We start from the raw sequence: 20683 nt of genomic DNA, 5'->3' as shown, positions 1-20683 counted from the left end.
ATCGAACCCATGAACACTACCTCACTACTTTTTTAATTATACTGCTGCCACAAAAACAACAGGTTTTACAACACATGCCAATGTTATGAAAACCGATTCTGATTCGTGCTACTCTTTTAAAATGGAGCCGGTCACTACGCACCTAGTTTAACTAGATACCACTGTAAGAGCCGGGAAGCAGCAGGAAGTCACCACCCCACAGCTGGAGTCGATCAGGAGCTCAGTGGAACAGCAGTTGGAACAACCTCACACCACCTTAAAACTTCCTTCCCCCAGACAGTTTATCTGACCAAATATTCTACTTAGCACACACTCCCTCTATCACCCCTGAACGGCACTGCTCTGTAAAAACTTTAAACCCCTTTTAAATAATGCTGTTTGTAAACACATACTAATACTTAGAAATATTATTCATCATCTGTACTTTAACCTCTGTCTTTATTTTTCGTGTAATTCTTTATGAGTGTTAAACGTTGAAGTTTTGTTTTTGTTGCAAGCCGTGCCAAACACAGCAAATTTCTAATACATGTAAATGTGTATGGTGAATAAAGGTGACCCTTTGATGACAGTAGCCTTCAGGAAGCACGGAATTTTCTACCGACTGGGCCTCAACTTTTCCAACCACCCTTCCCATGCAAAAGAATGTCGTGCGCCTTTGATTTCAGCAATACTTATAGAGAAAGGAAGATTATAGCCAATATCTTGTAGTTGTGCTGTATGACCCACTCAAAATATTTACTCCATTTCATGGTCAATGGGAAAATGGATTGTCAAATTATTGTTATCAACTCCAGTGTGTCATGCAATGAAAAGAACAAGAAATTAGAGAGCTCCAAGAAAAGGCACAGATTTATTTATTTATTGACATCCAGTGTGGAGTAAGCCCACCCAGCAATCCCCCAATTTAATCCTAGCCTAATCACGGGACAATTTACAATGACTAATTAACTTTTGTCTGTGGGCTGAAACCGGAGCACCCAGAGGAATCCCACGTGGTCACGGGGAGAACGTACAAACTCCTTACGGGCAGCGTTGGGAATTGAACCCAGGTCGCTGGTACTGTAAAGTAGCGTGCAAACCACTAAGCTACCCTGCTGCTCATATTTCTATGTTTTCCCGGTCACAGGATACTTCTTTCAGGACAATAAATTATTAAAATTTTACACTGGTAATTCTGATAGTTAAATCAGGGGTTTCCAACATGGTGTCTGTGGCCCCCTCAGTTAATGGTAGGGGTCCATGGCATAACAATAGTTAAGAATCCCTGATTTAAGTGGATGGATCCAAAGAGTTAAGGAAATGGTCTCTACAACCACAATACAAAATAGTTCACACAATTTTAGGAAATCAAATTTAAAGAAGTCACATTGCGGCTATGTTAGGCCATGCTTACAGTATGGCGTGCAATTTCAGTCACCCCATTAGAGGGAGGAAGGAATGAACGCAGAAGGGATCAACCAGGATCCTGTTTGGACCAGATGATGTTTACTTGGAAGGAGAAATTGGACAGACTTGAGCTGTTTTCCCTGGAACACAGAGGCTGAGGGGAGAGCTGACCGAAGCTTATAAATAGCAAGCGGTACAGATCCAGTAAACACAGTCTGAAACTTCTGCCCACACTAGGAATGTCAGGTACAAGACGGAGTGCATGTCACTTGGGGAGGGGGTGTTTTAGAGAGATGTGCAGGACAGATTTTATTTAAAGACAGAGAGTGGTTGCCTTTTCTCAATGTTTTAAGATTCTTCCATCCTGTCATTAGATAACATGCTTCCTACAGTGGGGGAGTCTAGGACCAGAAGGCACAGCCTAAGGATAGAAGACTGGCCCTTTAGAACAGAGATGAGGAGGAATTTCTTTAGCCAGATGGTGGAGAATTGGTGGAAAGGTGGAATTCATTGTCACAAGGGTCAAGTTGTTTGTTGTATTTAAAGCAGAGGTTAATAGGCTCTTGATTACGGTAGTCAGTCTGACAAAGATTACTGGGAAAAGGCAGGAGATTGGGGTTAAGAGGGTTAATAAGTCAGCCATGACGGAATAACAGAGTAGACTCAATGGGCCGAATGGCCTAATTCTGCTTCTATGTCATATAGTCTTACGGATATACAGAAAGCATTAAGTATGCAATCTTCTAGTTAGCTTTATACTAAAAAAATCATGAAGGTGGGTACACCTTTGATTAGTTCAGATAAGGCCTTGGGAGATTTTAGCTGTAATTTTACCATATTAACTTACTGAGTTTTCCTAATTTGTCAGTTTGAGTACGTAATTGCAGCAAGTTTCTGTTAATTTATTTACAATAATATTCAATGAGAACTACAGGCTGCTGTGGGAAGCAAGGGAGGAGATTGCTGAGCCTCTGGCAATAATCTTTGCATCATCATTGGGGACGGGAGAGGTTCTGGAGGATTGGAGAGTTGTAGATGTTGTTCCCTTATTCAAGGAGAGTAGAGATATTCCAGGATATTATAGGCTTACTTCAGTGGTTAGTAGGTTGATGGAGAAGATCCTGAGAGGCAGGATTTATGAACATTTGGAGAGGCATAATATGATTAAAAATAGTTAGCATGGCTTTGTCAAAGGCAGGTCATGCCTTACGAGCTGACTGAAATTTTTGAGGATTTGACTAAACACATTGATGAAGGAAGAACAGTAGATGTATGGATTTTAGCAAGGCATTTGATAAGGTACTCCATGCAAGGCTTATTGAAAAAGTAAGGAGACATGGAATACAAGGGGACATTGCTTTGTGTATCCAGAACTGGCAAAGAGTGGCACAGAAGGCAAAGAGTGGCTGTAGACAGGTTATATTCTGCAAGGAGGCTGGTGACCAGTGGAGTGCCTCAGGGATCTGTTCTAGGACCCCTACTCTTTGTTATTTTTATAAATGGCCTGGATGAGGAAGTGGAGGGATGGGTTAGTAAATTTGCTGATGATACAAAGGTTGGGGGTGTTGTGGATAATGTGGAGGGCTGTCTGACGTTACAACGGGACATCAATAGGATGCAAAACTGGGCTGAGAAGTGGCAGATGGAGTTTAACTCAGATAAGTGTGAGGTGGTTCATTTTGGTAGGTCAAATAAGATGGCAGAATATAGTATTAATGGTAAGAGTCTTGGCAGTGTGGAGGATCAGAGAGATCTTGGGGTCTGAGTCCATAGGACACTCAAAGCTGCTGCACAGGTTGACTCTGTGGTTAAGAAGGCATACAGTGTATTGGCCTTCATCAACCATAGGATTAAGTTTAGGAGCCGAGAGGTAATGTTGCAGCTATATAGGACCCTGGTCAGACCTCCACTTGGAGTACTGTGCTCAATTCTGGTCGCCTCACTATAGGAAGGACGTGGAAACCATAGAAAGGGTGCAGAGGAGATTTACAAGGACACTACCTGGATTTGGGAGCATGCTTTATGAGAATAGGTTGAGTGAACTTGGCCTTTTCTCCTTGGGAGTGACAGAGGATGAGAGGTGACCTGATAGAGGTGTACAAGACAATGCAAGGCATTAATCTTGTGGATAGTCAAGAGGCTTTTCCCCAGGGCTGAAATGGCTAACACGAGAGGGCATAGTTTTAAGGTGCTTGGAAGTAGGTACTGAGGAGATGTCAGGGTTAAGTTTTTTTTTATATAAACGCAGAGTGTGGTGTGTACACGGAATGGGCTGCTGGCAGCCGTGGTGGAGGCGGAAATGAGAGAGTCTTTTAAGAGACTCTTGGATTGATAAATGAGCTTAAAAAATATAGGGTTATGGGTAAAGCTTAGGTAGTTCTAAGATAGGGACATGTTCAGCACAGCTTTGTGGGCCAAAGGGCCTGTATTGTGCTATGTTTTCTATGTTTCGATGAGAATTTTAAATATTTGAAAAACGTTCTTTGATGTTGGAAAACAAGGGTCTTTTCTGTTGATCTTTCTAATTTCACTATGAAATTAGAGGATGCGCCATCAATAATGCTTCCTGTTTGTCAGTAGCGGTATATTGCTTTTGACAGGCTATTCTAGGAATCAGCTCTGTTGGGAAGAACAAGGAAAGGGAACGTTGGCTGAGGAGAGTGGCTGTGAAGAGTCAGAAAAAGAAAGAAGCTTGCGCAAGATTTAGGAAACTCAATTCAGATGGAACCCTTGAGAAGTATAAAAAGAAAAGCAGGAAATAACTCAAGTTGGTAACAAAGAAAGCCAAGAACCATCCTTGGCCAACAGGATTAGAGGGAATCTGAAGATATTTATTGTTGCATTATAAATGAGGATAGCTAGGGAATCGACAGAATCTCTCAAGGATAAAGACAGGAACTTACGTTCGGAGTGAGAGGATGTGGATGAGGTACTAAACAAGAATCAGATTCAGACTGATGTACCATAGCCCATGATAGCGTAGCAGTTAGTGCAACATTATTACAGCTCAGGACATAAGAGATGGGAGTTCAATTCCGCTGCCTTCTATAAGAAATTTGTACGTTTTTCCCATGACTATGTAAGTTTCTTCCCTCAAGCTATCAGACTCCTCAATACCCAGAGACTGCAGTGACACCAACTTACTGCCCTCTACTGTGCCTATTGTCTTGTCTATTATTTATTGTGATGCCTGCACTGTTTTGTGCGCTTTATGCAGTCCTGGGTAGGTCTCCAGTCCAGTGTAGTTTCTCTTTTTTCTGTGTTGTTTTTACGTAGTTCAGTGTAGTTTTTGTACTGTTTCATGTAGCACCATGGTCCTGAAAAACATTGTCTCGTTTTTACCGTGTACTCTACCAGCAGTTATGGCCGAAATGACAATCAAAAGTGACTTGACTTGACTTGTGAGTGCGAGGGTTCCTCTGGCTGCCAAAGAGAGCAACACGGTAGCATAGTGGGTAGCACAACACTTTACAGTACCAGCAACCCAGGTTCAATTCCCGCTGCTGCCTTTAAGGAGTTAGCACATTCTCCCCATGGGATTCTTCCGAGTGCTCCGGTTTCCTCCCACATTCCAAAGATGTACAGGTGGGTAGATTAATTGGTCATTGTAAACTGGCCCATGATTAGGCTTGGATTAAACCAGGAGACTGCTGGGTGGCATGGCTAAAATGGCCAACTCTGTGATATTTGTTAATAAATAAATGTAATGCCCTGATCCACATCTTTACTGTTATGCTGTAGTGTAGGTATTTCATTTAGAAGGTCTGTTCTGTTTTCAGCCTGTTTGGGTTATTATTGAAGATAAGGGATGATGTGGAATGTGTGCCATCCATTTAGTGGGAGGTTTTCTTGGTGAGGGGCAATGAGGTTTGGCTTGAAGCTTTTATTTGCGAGGAGATGAAGAGAGAAGATGCTGGGGAGAACCGGTCGTAGCATATGATCCAGTGGGAGACCCATTTGCTCGAGATGGATTGGGAGCAATGTTCGGAAGGTGATGTGTGCTTTCACGTTGACCGAGGGCCCAGCGATGAACTCCAACTTGCGCACATTTGACTATTTAATTAGAATGGGCCTTTTTCTTTTTGCTATTCTTTACTAACCCTTTAGTTAGGATTCATAAATATAATTCCTTTGATCATATGCAGTGTCCTGTCCGTTATTTCATGGCATTAATTTGTAACAGGGTAGCAAATTATACAGCAATCCACACAGAGCGAGGTTTGGGGTGGGATCAAACAAGCCTCAATCTCACAAGTTTGGCAGAGCCGGAGGTTGTCTTCTCTAGACTTACGCAGCCAAGGGAACCGGGGTGTTTCATTCTGGGGATATCGTCTGGAATCAACTTCATTGGATGCTATTTGATTGACCTGAGCATTGATTCAGTGGGTTGTGTGTTAAACTATTGTTCAGTAAAGTGGTTAGATGGTTATGGATGCTGCAGGGGTGGAGCGCAGGTTTGATAAAGTGGCGGGCAAAATCTTTGTCCTAGTTCAGACGAGCACTAACGTAACAGCAGTAGGACTGCCTGGTACTATTGGGGCACTGGCGGGGCGGCGTGCTCTGGGCTATAACATTGAAACATCAAGTGGTCGGTCTCTTCTCTCACTGTGGAAGGAGTAATACCTCTCTCTAACAAGGGAGAGAGCTGTTAGGTGAAAGGTGGTTTTTGATGGTCTGGAGATCACTCTCCCTTTGGGAGCTTTTCTGCTGCTTGCGCGGTGGGGGTGGACTGAGGCTTTCTGCTGGAATAAGAGGGGGAGGGGGAGCTTTGGGGTTCTTACATTTTTTCTGTCATTGGGGTTTTTGCTTCTGTTTCGTGGATGTCTGTGAAGAACAAGAATTTCAGGTTGCATTTGTCTACATCCTCTGATATTAAATTAGCCACCTGGCTTGGTCCAGCCACACAGGTACTAAGGCAAAGCACAGCTATGCCTCTACTTCTTCTCCATTAATTTTGATACACCACAGCTTGGTATGGCCACGAGAAATGCTAAAACCACACTTGCACCCCATACTTGACTGCAAACCAATGCAAGTAAAATGTGAGTGGATTTGCTCCATTTGTGCTCTTTCTCCACTTAATGCAAACAACTTGCATTATTCATATCTGCTTCTTTCAGAAAACTGCACAAATACCCTGGATTATAATTAGTTGACTATGATGTAAGTGTGGTCACGTCCAACCCACTTAGATCACTTCCTTAAATTTGCTGGAGGGCTATTCTTCACCTCTCTGTGTTCAAATTCTATTCCACGGGTTCCAATAGATTCCTCAAATTCTTTTTCCCATAATTTTGAAGAAAGGGTAATTTAGCGGGGGGGGGGGGGGGGGGAGAAGATTTGGCCCACATTTTGAACTTGGTTTCACTTATGGCAAATTATTCCACTACTTATTAACCACATGTCAAGTGCTCTACTAATTTCCTTTGATGTAATCTTGAGGTTATTGACCTTCACGGTTGAGCAGTACTTCAAAAAAAAAGTTAATGTTCTAAGTCATGCCAGCTCAATATGTTTGGCTTTGTGCGTTTTAAAAAGAATATTACTTTCCCCAAAGTTTGGGTCTGAATCCTGGAAAGTAGAACCATTGAGCAGAACAACAGGCCCATCAGCCCACAAAGTCTGTGTTAAACATATTGTCAAATTAGACTAAACTACGACTGACTGTGTACGTGATCTACATCCTCTGTGACATGCATGTTCATTTCTCTAACAACCTCTTCAACACAAGAGATCAGTTATCGCTATTTATGTTTGGGTTTTTTGTTCTAATTGTGTTTTTTGCATTATCATCATTGTGGTCCATGTCATATGACATGGGTGATCGATCACTGTTTTCCATCTGTCTTTAATCTGAGAAGTTCTAATAATCTCTTCAAAACTTTTGCCTCTCCATCCCCGATGTAACTCATGGATGCCATGCGTTGTTGACTGCAACTTTTTCTTCCATCAATTTCACTTATCATTGAAAGAGCTTCTCTTTCCTCTGTACATGTCCCAGAAATTCCAGCTTTCATTTCCAGATTGGTGATATCAGCTCTCTTCTTATTCCAATTTTTTGCAACACTTCATTTGTTATTCTGTTCTTCCACGGTATTGTCATCATTCTTCTCAAAAAGCACATTCCTACACTTTGAGCCTTCCCCCACCTTGTCCAACATTTGCTTCCGTATGTTAGTGAGGAATGAATGGAGCTCTGTACAACTGAGTTTCATAACCATAAAAATTGTTATTCTTCAGTGTCTTGCTCAAATTCTCGAATGTACAACCTAGTCTCCTAATTTCAACTTCGGCCCTGCGGTCAGATGATATTGCACTCCCCTATTAATTGAATTGTTTCATTGCCACTTTCAGTTCACATTTCTGTATTTCTTTCTACTTTGTAACAACCATACATTCAGTCTTCTTGCGGCTGATGGTCAATTCTCTGCTTGCTCTTTCTTCAATGATTTATTTAGTATTTCCTGGAGCTTCTTGTTGGATTTACATTTTTCTCATAAACACTTGGTCTCTGATTTTATGTGCCTGTGATGCTGCAGAAAGGACATTTCTCATTCGACCTGTGGACGTATGCGCTTGTGCATGTGACAATAAACTTTGATATTTTGACTTCCACTCAGCAGCACAAGTACAACTCAAACCCTAGGCTATTTTAATCATCACAATAAACCTACTCTACATCTCCTGCAATTGTGCATTTCATCAGCAGGCAGGGGAACAAAAATGTATTACAGATATGGCCAAGCAATGTGTTGTTATGTACCCCATAACTGGGTCACTTACCAGCAAAGATAGAGAGGTCCGTTGAAGTCTTATGGTACTATTTTTAACAGTATTTATTGATAAAAATACACAAAAGTAATATCAATGCAAACATACAGATAATATACGTCGTCAATACTAAATCTAAAAGAACGAGTATAATAATAATCAGTAAGAAATAGCTCTATCGTTGTCTAGGGGATAATGTATTGTCCGATGGAAATATAAAAGTCATTCAAGTTCATTCAAGCTGCAGCTTTTTGGTTGGAGAGTAAGACAGATGTTTAACTTGCCCAGTCCTTTTATGATGTTAATCCTTCGAGAGTCCTTGGGGGACTGATTTCCCCTTTGTGGTTAGCTAAAGCCATGCTTCTGTGGTAAAGACTCACCAATTCGGAGACAAATGGAAAAGGACACACGTGGGCTTTTCTACTGGCTTTTGCTATTATGCTGTTACAGGAGTTCTAACGTTTCTTCTGGTGCGTCTGAAGGGGTTGTTCCCCAGACCCTCTTTTATCCTGACTCACAGGGTCTCAGATGTCAGTCAGGTTGGGATGATGCAATCCCTCCACCAACCCCCCTCGGTTCATTGTCTGGGGGCTTCGATGCATCGTACAGTAATCAATACACAATTCTGTCTCCAAGAGACAATAGCTGTTATCAATGGTTCTGCCTTTTGGAGGCCAGGACACATTCCAAACTCTTTGTGGATTCTGCAGGTCTTTCTCTCATTTCCTGGGTCTCCTGAACTGACTTAATAGTGATCTTGCGATTCTCAATAAGGAGGGGGCCACAGACGTAACAGTGTAAACCCAGCAACCTCTTATTTACGGTCCCTCACAAAATCCATTTATCTTTAAATGTTCTTTTCATGACACCCCCTCCCCTTCCTTTGCTTTTCTCATCATCATTATGACATGGGGGATCATGGTCTCACAACCACAATTGTTCTTTGCAAATTTTTCTAAGAAGTGGTTTGTCATTGGCTTCTTCTGAGCAGCATCTTTACAAGACAGGTGACCCCAACCATTATAAATACGCTTCAAAGATTGTCCGCCTGGCGTCAAGAGGCCATCATAAAAATATCATTGTAAAGAAAGCACTACAGCGCCTCTACTTTCTCAGAGTCTGTGGAGATTCGGCATGTCATCAAAAACCTTAGCAAAATTCAAAATGTGTGGTAGAAAGTGTACAGACTGGTGGCATTACGGCCCAGCTTGGGAACACCGCTAACAGCAAAAAATCCTACAAAAGATAGTGGATCCAACCCAGCACATCATGGGTAAAACATTCCCAACCATTGGTCACATCTACATGAAACATTGCCGTGGAAAAGCAACATCCATTATCAAAGATCCTCACCACCCAGGCCATGTTCTTTCCTCACTGCTGCCATCAGTTAGAAGGTACATGAGCCTCAGGACTCGCTCCAACAGATTCAAGTACAATTACTATCCCTCAACCATTAGGCTTTTGAAAGAAAAGGGGAATAACTACACTTACTCTATTTCTGGTGTTCCCACAGCTGATGATCTAACTTTAAGTACTCTTTAGCTTGTTATTTCATGCTATCTTTATTCATTACTATTAATTTGTATTTATATTTGCACAGGTTGTTCATTGATCCTGTTTACAGTTACTATTCTATAGATCTTCTAAGTATGCCCACAGGAAAAGAAGAATTTCAGGATTGTGTGAGGTGACATGTATGTACTCCGATTGTAAACGGCGACTCCTTTGCTTGCATCTTCAGAAACGGTTCTATTTCTGATCTCTTTTTTCTCCTCTTCAAGGTTCTTTTGAAGACCCTGACCTGGAGTTACTCTCCGCCTCTGGTTCTTTGCGGGAATGGGACCCGCTCTCAGGGCCTCACGACCGGCTGCTTTTTGACATCCCAAGGACTCGTCCGTCCTGGAAGACCAGTGCGCCTTCTGGGTGCTGGATTTCCAAGGTTCTGGAGATCGGCTGGTTCAAAGCCAGTGCCCCTGACTGCGGCATCACGGGAGAACGTGGAATATTGAGAGCAGTGGGCTGGCTGCTGGCTGTGTGCCCAGACCTGAGTTCTTTGGGCACAGAGCTCGGAAAAAGCGACGCAGGGAACTTTTGACACCATAAATAAGCAAGCTGTTTGTTTTGTCTCCCCTCTTGCTGTAAAATGGGTCACCTCGTTTTCCCTTATTAGACAGAGCCTGTGGTATGTTGAATTACCGGGTGAACGAGTAGTCCTTGGGGTACTCCAGCTCTGTGTCTTTACTGATGCTTTGCTGCATGCTTGAGAGCTCAGTGGAGGGCGCCGATGCTTTTTTGCTGGTGGGTGGGGTGGGTTTGGTGCCTTACTGCTACTGATGCGCGGGTGGGGGAGCTTGGGGGGCTTTAGGGTTCTAACTGTTATTCATTCTTTGGGGAATTTCCGTGGATGTTTGCAAAGAAAAATAATCTCAGGTTGTATATTATGTACATTTACAATACAAGTACTTTATTGTACTGTGATGATTGTATTCATTCGTCAGGGCCTGACGAAGGGTCTCGGCCCAAAATGTCGACAGCGCTTCTCCCTATAGATGCTGCCTGTCCTGCTGTGTTCCACCAGCATTTTGTGTGTGTTGTTATTTGAATTTCCAGCATCTGCAGATTTCCTCGTGTTTGAACTACTCTGCTGCCTGCTTGCTCTGATTTGAAAAAACCATTGAAGATTGCTTCCCTTTTTAAACCTTCCATGCTCTGAGGTCACACACCTGCAGTCGTGCTTTTATCCCAAGTAGTTAAAAAAAATCTATCTGAATTTTCTCCTAAAAATGGCGACTTACTCCGCAGCCTGCTTGCTGTGAATTGAAAAATTCATTGAAGATTGCTTCTGAGGTCACCACTGTAGATATACCCAGTAAATAGATGGGATAAATATATCGTAAGACAAAGGAGCAGAAGTCGGCCATTTGGCCCATCGAGTCTGCTTCGCCATTTCATCATGAGCTGATCCAATCTCCCCTTTAGTCCCATTCCCCCACCTTCTCACCATAACCTTTGTTGCCCTGACTACTCAGATACCTATCAATCTCTGCCTTAATGACTTGGCCTCCACTACCGCCCGTGGCAACAAATTCCATAGATTCACCACCCTCTGGCTAAAATTTTTCACATCTCTGTTCTGAACGGGCATCCTGCAATCCTCAAGTCATGTCCTCTCGTACTAGACTCCCCCACCATGGGAAACAACTTTGCCACATCCACTCTGTCCATGCCTTTCAACATTTGAAATGTTTCTATGAGGTTCCCCCCATTCTTTTAAACTCCAAGGAGTACAGTCCAAGAGTGGTCAAACATTCCTCATTTGTTAACCCTCTCATTCCCAGAATCATTCCAGTGAATCTTCTCTGAACCCTCTCCAATGTCAGCACATCCCTTCTTAAATAAGGAGCCCAAAACTGCACACAGTATTCCAAGTGAGGTCTTACCAGTGCCTTATAGAGCCTCAACATCACATCCCTGCTCCTATACTCTCTTCCTCTAGAAATGAATGCCAACATTGCATTCACCTTCTTCACCACTGACTCAACCTAGAGGTTAACCCTAAGGGTGTCCTGCACGAGGACTCCCAAGTCCCGTTGCATCTCAGAACTTTGAATGCCCCTTTCTAAATTGTGAAGAAGTGATGAGACCATAAGACCATCAGGTAAAGGAGCAGAATTGGGCCATTAGGCCCATCCACCATTTCATCATGGCTGATCAATTTCCCCCTCAGTTCCAATGTCCTGCCTTCTCCCCATATTCCTTCATGCCATGACTAATCAAGAATTTATCAACGTCTGCCTTAAGTATACCCAATGACTTGACCTCCATAGCCATCTGTGGCAACGAATTCCACAAATTCACCACTCTCTGGCTAAAAAAATTCCTCACCTCTGTTCTAAATGGACATCCCTCTTTAGGGATTCTGTGGCTATGTCCTCTGGTCTTAGACTCTCCCATCTTAGGAAAAGTCCTGCCTTTCAACATTTGCTATGTTTCAATGAGATCGCCCCTCATTCTCCTTATCCCCGGTGAGCTCAGGTCCAGAGCCACCACATGTTTCTCATATGATAAGCCTTTCAGTTGCAGAATCATCGTCATAAAGCTCCTTTGGACATTCCCCAATGACAGCACACCCTTTCTTAGATAAGGGGCCTAAAACTGCACACAGTATGGCAAGTGAGGCCTCACCAGTGCCTTTACAAAGCGCCGTCAGTGTAACCTTGCTCACTTCCACATGCATGCGCTCTTTGGCTGGCGCAATGAAGTCAGAAAGAGAATTGACTGTGATGTTTTTTCCTTTCTGGACTGGGTAATATTACTCAACCCAAATGAATTCTGAGAAGTAATCAACATATATTTAGAAATACAATCCACATGCTTTTGCATAAAATCATAATCTCCTTTCTTTCTAAATCTTTTTATTAATATTAGTAATATGGACAGAATACAGATGATATATTGATAAAGAAATTACCAACATACACATTCCATTACATATGAAAAAAAAACATACATAATAGTTACAATATAAATGAGTTTACCAAGACATAAGCCATAAGATATATGTATGGACATAGTAAATCTAAATATTTCATAATGTATAATATAAAAAAACAGAAAAAAGGAAGAAAAAAAACAAAAAAAATTTATATAATGCAAAACTAACTAATCTAATCTAATAACTATAACTAATAAGGAATATAAAAGAAAAAAAAACAAACAAAAGAGAAGGAAAAAAAAAAGTGGGCTGTTTATAATATCTCACAAAAATAAGTATTCATCAATGCCGTCACTTCTGGTCCTCTCAACATACATAAGCTAAAAGCTGGGAAATCAAATGTACTTGGCACAGGGTCATATTACATCATATGAAAATGTTGAATAAATGGTCTCCATAACTTTTCAAATTTAATAGAAGTCTCAAAAGTACCACTTCTAATTTTTTCTAAATTTAAACATAACATAGTTTGAGAGAACCAATTAAATACAGTGGGAGGATCAATTTCTTTCCAATTCAACAATATAGATCTTCTAGCCATCAGAGTTAGAAATGCAATCATTTGACGGGCTGAAGAAGATAAATGCTGTGAATCTAACCTTTTCAAAAAGGGCTTATTTCAAAACTTTATAATATAATTATGAAGATACGTTCAGAGCCCCTTTATAAGACTAAACAGGATTGGGAAAGAGAGCTTAGTTTTAGTATTTCTAGTGAGAATTGGGATAGAATTCTTCAATTAGTTAATACATCATCGTTATGTGCCAAACATTCACTAATACAATTTAAGGTTGTACATAGGGCCCATATGTCCAAGGATAAATTAGCTCATTTTTACTCTCATATAAGTCCTATTTGTGATAGATGTCATTCTGAAATTGCGTCTTTAACTCACATGTTTTGGTCGTGTTCATTTTTGGAGAAATATTGGAAAGATACTTTTGATATTATTTCTGCGGTTTTGAATATTGATTTACAACCTCATCCTATTACCGCAATTTTTGGTTTATCAATATTAAAATCATAATCTCCATACATCTGATAATATCATAGATGCCTCTGTCACTTTTGACCACATGGTACAATTGTATTTCTATGCTATATCGACTGTCCTGTTGTACATACTATTTATTACAAGTTACTATAAGTTACACATTTAGACAGAAACATAATGTAAAGATTTTTACTCATGTGAGGGATGTAAGTAATAAAGTCAATTCGACTCAACCCATTTTCAATTTTCTGTTAAAAAAAACTCCTGACGTGCAGGAGGACATCACACAACAGAACCATTGATAAAACACTTTAACAGGACCATAAACTGATGTTAACTGTGTGGATTAGAACTGAGACTGGCCAAAGTGCCACTATAAACAGCGGGTTGGGTTGATGAATGGCTTGTTCTGAGAAAACATTGGAATTTTGGTCAGATTAGATTAGGACCTGCCTGTTGGCTCACTAGATCATTCAAATCCACATGCCTTTCTTAGTGAGAAAGCAACTTTTTAGGCAGCAAGAGATGCAGGCACATTTATTTAATATCCTGTCTTCAAACAGATCAAACATCATGTTTGGGGCTGTAATGTTTAAGGCATTCAGACTGGGTCAGGGACAGGAAAATGTCATTAGCACGTGGGGTCAGATTAGGTCTAGGTTCTTAATTTACTCCTAAACAAAGCTCTTCTGCGGATATCTTCAAAGAACTATTAATGGCACACCTTTTCCCTGCACATGGGGAAACAAATTATCTATTTATTCTTGTATTTCAGCCAGTCTGGCTCCTGGATGATATTTGAAACATACTGCTAGAGGAGGAGGTGGAACCAGACATATTGAGTATGTTTAAGAGGCATTCAGACAGTCAGATAGGCTAGCTGCAGGAGGAAATATAGCATTGAGGTGTTAAAAGGCATTGGTCATAATGCACGCAAAGAGAATTGAGAAGAGCTTTGGGCCCTTTATCTAAAAAAGGACATGCTGGACTGTAGAGGATCCTGAGGATAATCGCAAGAAATGAAAGGGGATAAAGTATGAGGAGCATTTAATGGCTCTGGACCTGTATTCACTGGTGTTTAGAAGACTGAGGAAGGATCTCATTGAAACCTATTTAATACTGAAAGGCCTCAATACCGCTGATGTGGAGAGGAAGTTCTCTACAGTGGGAGAGTCAATGACCAGAGGGCACAGCCAGAGTACAAGGATCGGTTTAGAAAAGAAATACTGTAAAAAGGGATTTCTTTAGTCGGAGGGTGGTGAGTCTGTCAAATTCATTGCCACAGATGAAGGCCATGTTATTGGTTATATTTAAACCATGATTAGCAGGCTCTTGATTTGTAAGGGTGTCAAAGGTTATGGGGAAAAGGCCGAAGAATGTGGATAAGAAGAATAAATCAGCTGTGATGGAATGGCAAAGCATAAAAATGCTCCTATGTTTTATGGTTATATGAATATAATCCTAATGAGGGCAAATGGAATTACTGTCAATGAGAAGAAAGACTGGCATGACTGTGATGGCCACATAGCCAGTTTTTGTGCTGTATATCTCCATAGTGTCAAGATTTAATGAACATTCAGCTAGGTCTCTCCATCCGACACATAGAAACACTACTCTTTGATTCAATCTGTCTCTCAGAACTGTAGGGAAATACGGAACTAACATCCCAGTACTTTGGGAGCCACCTCAGGATAGTCATCGTTTCCAAAATGGACAGCTGTTGTAACTTGAATTGACGCAGCACTCTGACACAAGTGTTTGAAAGAGCTACACAGGCATATGCAAAAAAAAAGAAAATCAGGAGCAAGATACATTACAAGAGTGATTGATTTACTTAAAAAGAAGAACATGTTTTTAAGGTAAGAAGGGATCTGCTGAAACAGAGGTGGTCATTGCTACAGAAAAGAACCAAGCACTGGAACTCCCAGCTGACAAAGAGGATGAAGAGTGCACAAGGCTAGGCACAAAGAGAGTGTAGCTGGGAGAATAACCATAGAAATGGGAAGAATCAGAATTCAGTTTACTATCACCAGCATACGTCATGAAATTTATAAACCTTATGGCAGCAGTACAATGCAATACATAATAGAGAAAAAGTGAGTTACATTAAGTATATATATCTATTAAACAGTTAAATTAAGTAGTGCAAAATAACAGAAAATAAAGTAGCGAGGTAGTGTTCATGGGTTCAACGTCCATTTAGACAGAGGGGAAGAAGCTATTCCTGAGCCATGGAAATAGCAAACAATACTCCAGAATTGTGAATATTTTTTGAGATATTAGGATTCGAGAATGGGAACCAAGGTCAACTGATAGGAACAGTCCAGTGGATAACAGTAGCTCTCTGTGAAATATCGTGCTGGAGTTTAAAATGTACTGAAATTCTTGTGTGTTTAATCAGCCAGGAAATTACTAAAGCACTCATGCATTAGAAAACTCACTTTGATACATTCACAAAACCACAGATTAGAAAAGCACTCAGCCCCTCTAATTCATCAACATAGCATTCCTAATACTTATTAATAACCCCAATGTTTCAGCATCAATCCAGTAATGAATAATTAACTTTCAGCACAGTCAAACTGGTGGGTGCAGTACAGTAGCATAGCAGCTAACATAAAGCTTTACAGCATCAGCGATCACTGATCCGAGTTCTATTCCCACCGCGGTCTATAAGGAGTTTGCATATTTTCTTTGAGATTCCTTTGGGTTCACCAATTTCCTCCCACATTCCAAAAATGTATCGGTTAGGGTCTGTAAGCACCAGCATAGCATGCTAACACTTGCAGCCTGTACCCTACATATCCCTGGAATGTATTGTTGGTCTTTGATACAAAATTATGCATTCCACTGTATGATTCAATGCTTCAATGTACATGTAACAAATACAGCTGGTTTTATTTTAATAACCTTGCAAAATTTTCATAGTCGCTTGTCAAAGTTACTGATGCAATCTTCAGTTTTGCTTTGGGAGATTCAGCTTGTCTCTTAAAGCACTCAAAAACTTCCGAAGGTGTACCATGGAGAGCATTCTGACTGGCTGCATCACCATCCTGTACTGCACGGGATTGAAGTAAATCGCAGAAAGTTGTAAAATTTGTCAGCTCTATTGTGGGTATTAGCCTCAGTAGGATTCAAGACAATTTCAAGGAGTGGCGTCCATTATTAAGGACCCTCATCACCTAGGACATGCCTTCTTCTCATTGTTACCATCAGGTAGGAGGCACAAAAGCTCGAAGGCGCACATTCAGTGATTCAGGAACAGCTTCTTCCCCTCTGCCACCCAATTTCTAAATGGACATTGAACCCGTGAACAACATTCCCTGTAAAGTGTAATGACCAGTATATGCAAAAATCTTGTACTGTGCAGTTTCTTGCCCAGTGGTAACAACATGTACACAATGAATTTTTTTAGGTAGGTAAACCCAAAGCAGTTTCTACTGTTTCATTAAGCCATTCCACTTTAAATGAACTAGCAGTTCTTTTTGTTTCAGGCCCTCCGCTTCTTGTAAGTTTGACATCGTGAATCAATAACTTCAATTAAAAACAGCATAAAAAAGCCAGCTCGAAAATCTGCAAATCAGCGCAAACTCCACGCTGTTAACGCCATCCACATCAGAAACCGGAAAAAGAAATATGATTGTGTGTGATCTTAACATGCCTTCAAGGTAGAGGGTGACAACCTTTTGTATGCAGTTTAAATTCCTTTGTGCGCGAATGCATGCGTGTACACATGCACACACACCACTCCCCCAACCAGGAACATTGCCCTTGAAAACTACCTTACTACTTTTTCTTATCTATTTCTGTTTTTGCACCGTTTATTTTAACATAACTCTTTTATATATACATACGCACACACACTTTCCATAATTGCATTTTTAAAAAAATGTTTATCAGGTATTGCATTGTAATGCTGTCGCAAAGACAACAAATTTCACAACATTTGCTGGTGACATTAAACCTGGTTCTGATTCAGTTCTGTCTGATAAGCAGTTTGTCAAAATCACAATGACCCCAACATTCAGTATGATACCGACGATAATGAATTCAAACTTAAAAACTAACAATAATGAATTTACCTATTCAAGTACAGTATATACTACAAATTGCATATATGGGTAGAACAGAAATTAATGTGGAAAAAAAAAATCAGGGAATTCAAGACTATAGGGAACTGATAAAGAAGACGAAGGAACTGATACAGATTAGTCATGATTTTGTTAAAGGCAGGGCAGATTGATGGGCTAAATAGGTTACTTATGCTCCTGATTTTCAAAGTTCAAAGTAAACATTATCAAAGTATGTATATGGCACTATATGCGACCTTAAGATTCATTTTCTTGCAGGTATTCACGGGAAATAAATACAATAGAATTAATGATTTTGAATCAGTTTTAATAACACTGGCATATGTTGTGGCATTTGTTGTAATGCAGCAGCAGTACATTGCAATACATAATAAAAACCATAAATTACAGTAACTATATTAAAAAGTTAAATTAAATCAATAATGCAAAAAGGGCGGGAAAGTAGCGAGGTACACATCCATTCAGAAATCTGATGGCAGAGGGGAAGAAGTTGTTCCTGAATTGTTGAGTGTGTGTGTATGAAAAACTATACATGAACAAAGATTGACAACCAATGTGCAAAGGAAGACAAATTGTGTAAATAAATAAATAAATAAATACTGAGAACATGAGTGATTGCAATTTTTTGCCTGGGAGTTTTTTTTCCATAGATGCTGCCTTGGCCTGTTGAGTTCCTCCAGTATTTTGTGTGTGTTGTTCAGCTTTCCAGCATCTGCAGATTTTCTCGTTTGTGACATGAGTGGTAGAGTCTTTGAAAGTGAGCCTGCAGGTTGTGGGATCAATTCAGTGTTATGGTGAGTGAAGTAATCCCCACTGGTCGGGAGCCCAATGGGTGTCAGTTAATAAGTGTTCCTGTATCTGGAGGTGGGGGATCCAAATGTCCTTATATTAATTTTACAGTCAGAATCAAGCCAAATTCTATTTCAAGCTGAATACTTAAAAAGTAATTTTTAAGAAACTGAAACAACAGAGAAAAAGTGTATGATGAGACTGCCGTTTTAAACCAGGTGCATACCTCTCGAATTCATCTTAAAGCGCAAAGTATCAGAGTGCAGCCAGGTGAGTAAAATGGCCCCTAAGCAGAAAATCCCCTTGGGTGAACACCTTGTCCACAATCTCCACCCACCGTCAAAATTAGCACAGAACGCTGGGCAACGCGGCAGAGGCATTTGGCGAGAACTTGGCCAATTTATATTAAATTTTACTTCGAAGTGGGAGCAGAAAGAGGGCGGGGCGGCGGTGGTAGAGGTAACGCAAAACATTGGCGAAACGTCTCCATTTTGAGAAATTTGTCGTCTCAAATCACTCACGTGGATCTAGCCAAACACTCTCCAGACGATAAACATAATTTCATTGCTTTGATCTACTTTTTTTTTAAAAAGTTCTCAAAAATTACTAGAGAAACGAGTTAACGGCGCAGATCAATACACATACACAAATAGACACATGTACTGCCCAGGCTGCGATCTTTAAGGCAGAGACCATCAAATTGAATTGTATTGTGCCATCTAAACCTAAAAGCCTTTCCGTGTAATTTATCAACAGGATTCACGTGAATTCTCTCAACAGATTGTCGGCACCAGGTTTGAACGTGTTCTTCGACTTTAAAGTTATCCAAACGAGAGTAAATAAACGTGCCTCCTACCCACAAACGACCCAAAACACTACATGTAGAAGTTGAAACTTGAGACGAGGCGCAATGTTTATCGGGTTGTTTCTTAAGCACCATATAAAGTTCGCTGCTTACCCAAAACAGGAAATTGAAGATGAACATAGAGTACTTGATACATCCGCTAACACCAGCCATGGTCCTGGTCTTAAAAATCGCCCGCTCCGTGCAATTCCAAAACTGTTTCTGTACTTGCCGAGCAAACTAATCGCACTCCGCTCGCTGGACACACCTACCTCCTGCGCTTTAGGGCGAGGCTGCGACGTAATGCGAACCAGTCCAGCAGCCGCAACCCGCCTCCCCAATTCATTCCAGTTCTGCAGCAGAGTTTCGGTCTGAGATCTTGACCGCACATTTCCCCGGCCTGATCAGTTCCTCCAGCATTCTGTGTGCGTTGTCCAAACACATTCTCCTGACAACTTGTATCAGATCGAGATTTATTTGAGGATTTTACTTTTAGGAGTGTTATTAGCATTGTTAAATACTCAGCGCTTTTGATTTATTTTTTTAAAAAAAACTAGGCAAAATTTAAAATGAGTTTTAGTTAAATTGACAAACACAAGACATTTTGCAGATGCCGAAAATCCGCAGTAACACACCCGCACACAGAGAAACTCGGCAGAGCAGACAGCGTCTATGGAGAGGAATAGACAGACAGACACGCCGTTTCGGGCCGAGACCCTTCTTCAGGCCTTCAGCATTTTGTGTGTATTGCCCCGAGTTAACAGCGTCTGCAGAATCTCCCGTGTTTATCACCTATCACCTGCCAGTGTGTGCTCTTTCCCCCGCCCCACCCTCTTATTCTAGCTTCTGCCCTCTCCAGTCCTGATGAGTGGTCTCATAGAATGTCTATTCCCCTCCATAGATCCTGTCTGGCGTGCTGAGTTTCCCCAGCATCCTGTATGTGCGCCACTCCTGCGATCTGCTTTTATATTTCTAACTTAATTATTCTTCGCTGTTTCTTTTAAATTGCATCCAATCTGATCTCCCACCCATTCTCACACAGTCGTTAAATATTGGTTTTTTAGAGTCCTGGAATCCTGCTGCCCATGATGAGTCCTTTTGGCCCAGCATCTCCTTACTGACCCTCTCATCTCATTCACCAGTACAGTTCCTGGCCATTTTTAAGAATGATATAATCTTTTAACTTTTTAGTACAAACTAAAGAACCTCCCCATAAGAACATTTATTTCCTTTCCAAATGTACCGTAATGTAAATGATACTGGTGATACAAATCGGGAGTATCACTAAATGGATTATTGATAGATATCAG

At 40.9% G+C, this 20683-nt stretch overlaps 1 protein-coding gene across 1 annotated transcript in view; it reads right to left on the bottom strand.

Annotated features, from left to right (window-relative positions):
* The window catches only part of LOC132398680 (tetraspanin-8-like), a 36722-nt gene extending 17076 nt beyond the window's left edge, over positions 1–19646 (bottom strand). Inside the window, exon 1 of the mRNA XM_059978442.1 lies at positions 19488–19646. Within this exon, the coding sequence (XP_059834425.1) occupies positions 19488–19547 (60 nt within the window). The 5' untranslated portion in view covers positions 19548–19646. The remainder of the gene's footprint in view (positions 1–19487) is intronic.
* Positions 19647–20683: the final 1037 nt, after the last annotated feature.

Source organism: Hypanus sabinus, chromosome 8 (genome assembly GCF_030144855.1).
Source record: "Hypanus sabinus isolate sHypSab1 chromosome 8, sHypSab1.hap1, whole genome shotgun sequence".
Taxonomy (NCBI): domain Eukaryota; kingdom Metazoa; phylum Chordata; class Chondrichthyes; order Myliobatiformes; family Dasyatidae; genus Hypanus; species Hypanus sabinus.
The sequence above is the reverse complement of the archived record's forward strand: the minus strand, read 5'-3'. Positions and strand labels throughout refer to the sequence as shown.